This window comes from Lygodium microphyllum, chromosome 3 (genome assembly GCF_053477565.2).
Source record: "Lygodium microphyllum isolate KBCC chromosome 3, Lygodium_microphyllum_v1.1.10, whole genome shotgun sequence".
Lineage (NCBI taxonomy): Eukaryota > Viridiplantae > Streptophyta > Polypodiopsida > Schizaeales > Lygodiaceae > Lygodium > Lygodium microphyllum.
This window is the reverse complement of record NC_141137.1, coordinates 70,675,015-70,683,831: the sequence shown is the minus strand read 5'-3', so window position 1 is coordinate 70,683,831 and position 8,817 is coordinate 70,675,015. Positions and strand designations below refer to the sequence as shown.

General features: G+C 39.0%; 1 protein-coding gene across 1 annotated transcript; it reads right to left on the bottom strand.

Moving 5' to 3' along the window:
* Window positions 1-675: 675 nt before the first annotated feature.
* Window positions 676-3,467, bottom strand: LOC148038478 (protein CURVATURE THYLAKOID 1C, chloroplastic-like). The gene is made up of 6 exons (XM_087672538.1): window positions 3,103-3,467; window positions 2,132-2,229; window positions 1,958-2,044; window positions 1,167-1,229; window positions 1,040-1,077; window positions 676-939 (listed from the first exon to the last, which is right to left on the bottom strand). The coding sequence occupies exons 1-6, from the start codon at window positions 3,272-3,274 to the stop codon at window positions 879-881; spliced, it is 519 nt and encodes a 172-aa protein (XP_087528664.1). The 5' UTR covers window positions 3,275-3,467; the 3' UTR covers window positions 676-878.
* Between the last annotated feature and the right edge of the window lie 5,350 nt (window positions 3,468-8,817).

The window sequence follows — 8,817 nt, the reverse complement described above, 5'->3', positions numbered from 1 at the left end:
TTTCATGCCATGTAATCTACCATGTAAACCTACTTTTCCTTTCATTAAAAGGATTCACTACATGTGCACTATCACATGCATTCAAAACTCATTACTTTACTAAATATTTTATAAACAAATTTTACTTACACGAAGTATACGGTATACCCCCTTTCCATTCAATGTGTAGATAACCTCCAAGTGATATGCATATTCTACGCCATTTCCAATCCTTCCCTCTATACATGATTTTTTATGTCTATGGTTTTCATAATGCCGAGGCGGATCCGTCGGCTATTTTCCGCTTTTAAATATTAAGGCTGATCAGTTACTATCATCAGTGTCGGTTTTGTCTTATTCTTTTCTATGGGAACTTTCATACACCAATTAAACGTCATCGCATTGTTTTACAAATAGAGACATGCCCTTAAACAAGGTGGTCGCCATGGTTGAGCTTATAGCACCTTTTGTGCCATTTGTGTTCACGTTGAAGTATCCTCTTGCCAGCCCCCCCATGGAAGAATACACAATGGTCTGCTGCACCGTTTAATATATGACCCAAATGAACGGAGACGGTAGGATGTTAACGCAAACAAGCATCTCGATAAGGCTACTCAAGACACTCCAGTAAAACGTCTTCACTCTCATCGGCCAGCTACATGAGAACATGCATGCGCCAGCTATATACATATGCAATGTCAGAAAAAAGACAGTACCCACGTTAATCCAGAAGTTAGTGTCATTGACAACACCTCACCTCTTTCATTGCGTTGCAAAAACTGGTTTGATCATCTATTACATGGCGTTTCTCACAGCAGAGAAAACCCATAAAATCAAACCTTGCAGATAGACCGACCAATGAAATACACAAAATGACCCTGCAAATGCAATACAGACTACTACCCTTCACTTCCAGAAATTTTGGCCCAAGCCTGTTCTACTTTTTTTACGAGCTCCTCCCTGCATTCATATACATTAAAATTAGTATAAGGGTTAGTACAATACACACTGGATCAAAACTGAAGGCAAACTCAAGGAGTCCACATCCTGATAGACTTACCTGTCCGGTTTGAAGAGCAAGTATCGATAGACGAACCACTGCACGTAAAAGAAAAGAACTGAGTGGAATTACTGCATGTGAGAGAACCAATCGGCATGCAAACTAAGCATCAGTAGCGAAGTCTCACCCCAGTGAACAGCAAGCCAACAAATTCAAAGAAGTTGGGAATGAGTGGCAGCTTGTCAATCGCCTGCAGTATTAGCACAAAGAATAAGAATTTCGCATTTACTGTACCAAACAAGACCTGAAAGCAGCATTTACCATCTGTCTACGACAGTTTTGGGTGAGCTAGACCACTTTATCACCTCTTTCCGTGGTATCTAGACTAATTTGCCACATTCATGGATAGTATCAAAACCCCCACCACAGAGACAACTAACACACACGCATAAGTGCTTCCAACAAGCAATCAATAGTCATCAAAACATCTGATGAGAGGTTTGATATTTGGGCATCTAGCATCTCAATAAAGCGCAGAGGAGCAAAAAAAACCCCACTTACAATCTTAGAGTCCAAACGAAACTTTTACTTTAAGGGCAAAATCAGGTGGCCCTTGCAATATGTTGCACTCTTTGTCTCTCCAGTCAGCAATCCGACATGAGATTACAAGAATCTCCAACAGTTAAATCAAATAGTCAGGCTCACATTTAGAGCCATGAACAATGACAAACGCACACAGCCACTATCACCTACATATCACTCAGCTCACTTCACACATCACACACGTGGCATATCTAACAATTGCCATTCTAAAGCACCACTTGTCTTGCTCAAGTCCATTAATTTTTTGAAAAAACCATGCCAATGTGTAAACAATAGACACTGCAGTTCAACTTTTTTTGAGAGCCCATACTTAAAGCAAGTCTGCATGCCAGAAAATAGCATTCAGGGTTCAATGTCTTAGAAAGTGCAACATACCCCTATGAGTCCAGCCGATGCCCACAAAACAATCAATCCTGCAAAGCCTAGCCCGCCAACGGCTAGCTTATCTTCTGTTTTGTCCCACTGTTGAAACGGTACAAAGATTTTAGGCAACTTCAGAACTTATGGAATGCTTATGAAAAAGCGTAGAGTGCTTAGTCTGGCACATACCGCTTCCTGGATAGACTTCAATACATCTTGCACAGCCTCAGAAGGATCACTTGACTCCCCAGTTGCCATGGCAACAGTTCTCAATCCCCTCCCATTCTCTGCAATGCATGGGCAGGGGCAGCAATGACTTTCCAGATTGAGCTACAAGCCTAACAAGTGCAACATAAACCAAAAGATTGCTTGCCATGTTTCAAAATAAAATAATGCACTGATGACACTGCCAGAGATTGAAAAGGCTACACTCAAGTGACTAGTGCATTTGGTTATAATACACCCCTACTCTACTTCCAAGTTAAGAGTAGTTGTGAGCATTGAGCTCAAAAACATATTGGTAGCTCATAACCCAAAATTTTCTTCAGAGCCATGTAATGCCTAGCGTCACCTGTGACTTGAGAATAACAATCAATATTATATTTCAAAGTTGCAGCCCTACATTCTATTAGACTTGAGCAACCAAGGCTTCTCGACGTTCCTGACCTGCACTGCCATAGTAAAGTCATAGGCTCAGTTGTTCAATCCTGTAGTTGTTCAATCACAGGATTGAATGTGCATGATCCCTGAGTTCTGACATAAAACAGAAATAAACATACAAAATAGTACCTCGAGGAATGATGTACATGCATTGTTCAGATAACCCTATGAGGCATGCAATGCGACCATATAGCGAATGCAACAGCAAGAGTCTCTTGCACTAAGCATTATTCCACTATGCACGTTAAGAGGCTCCATTGCAATCCAGGATCAACCCACAAGATGTGCAGCACAGCCAAGCGCAAGACAGGTCAACTTCCCCTAATCAAATGCTGGACACGATGCAGGCAATGTCCTCCAACTGCAGCAACTAATAGAGGTGAATATGTCACTTCTATTGCCGGAGAGCCACATGTCGATGCCACATTTTCGGAGAGTGCAATACCGTTCTATGAATCGACAAACAGATGCTGTACGACAACAGGAGCAGGAAGAAATACCTAAGGACTTGACTGAGAGCGGCGAGAAGGCAAGGCTGCGGGAGGAGTTCCGCTGCAGCTGGTGGCCGACTATGGCGGGCAAGGAGAGGGAGTCCTTGGAAGAGAAGGCAGGCGAGTTTCCGACCGAGACGGAGGAGGGGACCAGGGTAGCGGTGGCTGCGGCGGAAGCCATGGCTACACAGCTCGTCCTCTTCTTCTGCCTCCTTCTTCGTCGCTCTTGCTTCCTTCCTGTCTTCCTTATGCTGCTTCTACTGTTTGGCCTTCTTCGAGCACTTCCCAATCGTCTTTTTCTGTCTATCCTACAAAGCGCTCTCGCTCGCACTCTCTCACCCCCTGTCTCTCTTCCTGTATTCGATCAGAACCAGCAGGACCCATACGTTTTTTTTTTTCCTTTTCTTTTTCGTTTTTTCCCCCTTTTTTTGGGATTTTTCGCTTATCGGAAAAGAAGGTCCTTTTCACTATCCAATCGTGGATGAGAGCAGGCAGATCCACACACCCCTTATCGCCCGCCCACTACCCTTTTTACCATTCGTCCACGTGGCTGCCTACCTGGCTTCCACGTGTTCTGCATTTCCACACCCTCGCGAGCTGCAAGAGAGAGCTTGTGGGGAGGGTCCGTTCATGTAGACAATCTATTCCTACGACCTTCCGATGCCAATTTGAATCACCAGTTCCATTCTCATTGGAGCTTGTTTCAAGACCAACCAGACACTCTACGCCTAAATTCTCCCGGCATTTCATATCAATGTTTCGCACCAAATATGGGGTTGACATAAGGAACATAATCCAAACTTCGAAAGCTTATGTGTATATATGAAGTATGAATAAATCACATATACTCGCATATTGTTTTCTTTTTCCCTCTTCTTAATTTCTCTATGCTTTATGTGTGCACGCATGCACGCATATATAGGTGTATACATGTGTGTGTGTGTGTTTAATACATGTACGACTATTTTTGTGGTCTCGTAAGCATGTGTCCTCTCTCCCGCTCTCATCATTTTTATTTTCTATCCTCTCTTTTTCTTCCTCGCATCTCTCATCTTTCTTCATCTCATATATGTGCATGTTGTGTACACGTGTGTGTGTGTGTGTGTGTGGATATGCACATTTGTCTTTTTTATTTTCTCTCCTTTCTTTTTCATCCTTATGTCTCTCATCTTTCTTTATCCCATATGTGTGCATGTTGGTACGCATGCATGTGTATATGTATATACATATCTATGGATGCATTGCATGTATATGTGCATGTATATATTTATGTGTGGATGTACATGTTCGCATATGTCAACGTGTGCATATTTGTAATCACACATTTTATAAGTACATATTTATTCTCTCTCCATTTGTATGGTCTCATAAGTGTGTGTACACAACTCTCTCTCTCTCTCTCTCTCTCTCTCTCTCTCAAAATGTGTGTATATGTCTCTATGTGTGAGAGTGACACACAAACGTTTTTTTCTTTTTACCTCTTCTTATTTTTCCTATGCTCTGTGAGTGTGCATGTGCACCGTACATATATTTAAGTATACATCTGTGTATGTGTGTGCATATGTATATATATGGTCAATACATATGTATCCATTTGTGTGGTCTCATAACGGTGTATCATCTCTCTCTCTTTCATCATATTTATTTTCTTTAGTTTCTTTTTCTTCCTACTATCTCTCATCTTTCTTCACCTCATATGTGTGCATGTGTATATATGTGTACATATACATGTATATATGCATGTATATCTTTGTGTGGATGTACATCCATATATGTACATGTACACATACTTGTGCATGCTTTATAAGTGTGTATCCAATCTCTCTCCTCTTCTCTCTCTTCTTCTCTCCATTTTTCACTCACTCATATATATTTACATGTATATGAGCATATATGTGTGCACATTTACATGTGTATGTGTACATGTATTGTATATGTGTCTTTATGATCTATATGCATTTGTGTGTGGTTTTAGAGTATGAATACATTGCACGAACATGCTCAACCATTGAAATTATTATCTCATCCCATATATTCAACTAAAAAAACAAATTCAACTCTCTTTATATAGTGTATGTGCATTTATGGATGTTTTTAAAGTATGTAACACATTGCGTACACATGTTTAACTATTGAAAAATCATATCATTTAATATGTCTAATTTATTATTTTTTAACATCTCTCTCTCCCCCTAGGAAAGGAGAGAGAGAGAGAGTCATATATAATTTTTTTAAGACTCACATTTCCCCTTTTTATGATCATACCCTATGTTGAATTAAAAGAGAGAGAGTGTGTGTGTGTGTGCCTATTCAATCGAGAGAGAGAGAGAGAGAGAGAGAGAGAGAGAGCATGTGTGCAACTCTGTGTGTGTGTGTGCAACTCTGTGTGTGTGTGTGTGTGTGTGTGTGTGTGTGTGTGAGAGAGAGAGAGAGAGAGTAACCCCAACTCAAAGCAACTTTCTATGAGAAACTTCAATGGGAGTTTTGGATCCGAAACCCCCATTGAAGTAGCAAAGACCAACTAAGTAAAATAAAGCAGAGTACCTGGTTCTATATATTATTTAGAGCTTTGCCTTAGGGGTCCCAAACCAATGATGAACACTTAAGTGAGTAAAATAAATTCATCCATCTCTTACCAAAAGAAAAAGAAAAACTCCTACAATCATTTCCTAGATGTAAGATACAATATCATAGATAAGCATGTTAAATACACTATAGAAGACAAATAATCTGACACAACTTGTGAACCTTACACGTATGATATGTTTATAAAGCTCTAACACAAACATTTATAGAGTTTTAATGCACAATCAAGTCCTTGCAAAAACATTAAACAACTACACACAACCTCTCTCTCTCTCTCTCTCTCTCTCTCTCTCTCTCTCTCTCTCTCTCTCTCTCTCTCTCTCTCTCTCTCTCTCTCTCTCTCTCTCTCTCTCTCTCTCTCTCTCTCTCTCTCTCTCTCTCTCTCTCTCTCTCTCTCTCTCTCTCTCTCTCGTATGAATAAAAATTTATGCACTCATAATTAGCTTTGGAGTTAAACATGTATTGCTTAAAACATAATCTTAAAATGCACGTGGCATATATTATACTTCATATGGTAAAATCCACATGTGCATGTCTTTTTGCTTATAGTTCTTCGTGTAAACTACCTAGCTCTTTGTCACACGATTCTATTTCATTCTCATCTACTTTGGTGCTACTTGCTCCATGAAATACGCAAAGCCCTACTACATCCGTCCTTCCACCTCACAATGATAGTCGTCTTCAACATACCTAGGCCATGATAGTTGTCTTTAGCACCTATGCCATGACCATCCGCCCCTAGCCACTCAATCTAGTTCCTCATATGGCCAAGTTGCAAGCTTGGAAACGTTATTGTACACCATAATGCAGGGAGTGAATGAAAGAAAACCAATGAGAATTGCATTAAAGAAAATGAACGAGAGAGATGTGTAGTTCATGTGATAGTACGATCTTTAGCATTGATAAGTTGGATGGCAACAATTTTAACTATTGGAAGCCACAGAATTGACAAGTTTTGGTCCAATAGAAGTAAGTTAATCCATTAAGGTGTAAAGCCAATAGATTTTGACATTGACACTTGGGAGGAGCTTGATGAGCTATGCGGCAAGTCCATTATAATTTTATATTCATCTAAGCAAATCTATTTCAATATCATTAAGACTACTAGTACTTCATGGCAATTATAGAAAAAGATATGTGATCTTTATGATAAGTAAAGCTTGGTTTTGTTGTTGTACTAGCTTAAGAAACTTATCGACCTTTGTGCAAAGGAAGGAACTCCTATATCTACTCATTTGAATGAATTCCATTCTATTTGTCATCAACTTATATCGTAGAAGATTGCCTTTGATGACAATATTAAGTTTGTGTTCTTATTTGTCACTCTCCATGAGTCATGGGACACATTTAGTATTGCCATTAGTACTATTACTCATGAGGGTGGTTCTACATGCTCAAATCTAGAGGGAGTTTTACCCTACAATGCTCATGCAACAAGTATTTGTCCATTATCTCCACCCCATAAGAAACCATCATGACCTATAGGTATCACAACAAAGAGGATCCCTTTTTTTCATACTACCACTTAATGAGATGCTTAGCACAACCGATCTTAGGACTATTAGATACTCATATGTCCATACAATGAAAACCATTCTTTGATACCAAAAACCAAGATTCACCAATTTGTTTTTTTTCTACTATGATGTGCCTAGTGCAACCAATCTTGGGACTATTAGATACTCATATGTCCATACAATGAAAACAATTCTTTGATACCAAAAACCAAGATTCACCAATAAACATACCACCCCTAAGCTAGACATGCTTGTAGGATATAACCCCAAACTTCACAAATTTAAATATGCCAATGTCGATTGTCCTTCGAGATTACAAATTTTTACTCGTACTACAATGCATTCGATTTTTGTGAGTGCCATTTGGTTGTCTAAAAATCAGGTCTTCCATGAGAAGATAAAGCACATTGAGGTATGCTATTGCTTCATCAAGGAGGTGGTAGAGGACATGTATGTTGAGCTTAGTAAGATCTCACTAATGAGAATCCTATAGATCAGCTCACTAAAAGTCTCTCAGCAAAATTTTTGCCTTCCTTAGGAAGATGATGGACGAAGGATGAGATGATGTCTATTCCTCATCCTATTGTACTTTATATACATTTGTACTTTGTCACTTTTTTATTGTTCTCTTTTGACGAAGAATATATTCACCTTTAGTGAGAGGTTGTCAGGGGTAAATGCATCTCTGCCTAACTACCTATGTATTCATTATATTGAGAATATCCTCGCACCTATACACTACAAGTGGCGAGCACTCGCCACTATCACTTCGTTCTTTATTCTTTCAATGGTATTTGAACAAGGAAAGGTTGGTCACACATTGTGACTATTGGAGTTTCCACATATGGTATTTCTCTCAATTGCACTCTTGCTCCATCTACAATAGCTCTTGCTTTCACTCGTATACTTCCACTCAAGCTCTTCCTTTCATAGGCATCCACTACTCATAAGAAACAATCAAGGTTGCACAAAGACCTACTAACTTACTTACCAATCACCTACCAACAACAAACAAGTCTGCATGTGCATATTATACTTGTAGATTAATTTATATCTAGGTCCATTTTCAATAGAACTCATGCATTTATTTCTTAGGTTAATTGTAGAGGTTTACTGGGAAAACCTTCTAATTAATGGCTCATTAATTGCAATCACTCTTGTATAGAAGAGATATGGTGTCAAGACATTGTGTGTCTAAAGCATGAAAACAAATAGGTTTTTCAATGCTAGAGGATTTCAGTGTGCGCATATGGGAGGAGTTATTCAATGATTTATTAGACCTCTCAAGAGTAAGTTAGTATATGACACAATATAAAGTACCAATTTATATGCATAACATGTAATTGACCAAAATTAAGTGTTAGAGACCATTCTGAGTGTGCCAATACTTATTTTTATTTATGTGACCTCTCAAGAGTAAGTTTGTGTATGACACAATATAAAGTACTAGTTTATATGCATGACATGTAATCGACCAAAATTAAGTATCATAGACCATTTCTAGTGTGCCAAGACTTATTTTGAGTGGTACAAATCTTCCAAGTTGAAAAGTATTAAGAACTGGAATATTTACAAAAAAGCATCATTTTCTATGCTAAGAGGATTTCCACAATTCTACTTG

Excerpts from the sequence above, each read along its gene's own strand:
- LOC148038478 (XM_087672538.1), bottom strand. The coding sequence starts at position 3,274 with ATGGCTTCCGCCGCAGCCACCGCTACCCTGGTCCCCTCCTCCGTCTCG. Across the intron at positions 1,230-1,957 it reads CATCGGCTGGACTCATAGGG|GCGATTGACAAGCTGCCACT; the intron begins GTATGTTGCACT and ends CTAATACTGCAG. Across the intron at positions 1,078-1,166 it reads TTGGCTTGCTGTTCACTGGG|TGGTTCGTCTATCGATACTT; the intron begins GTGAGACTTCGC and ends TTTTACGTGCAG.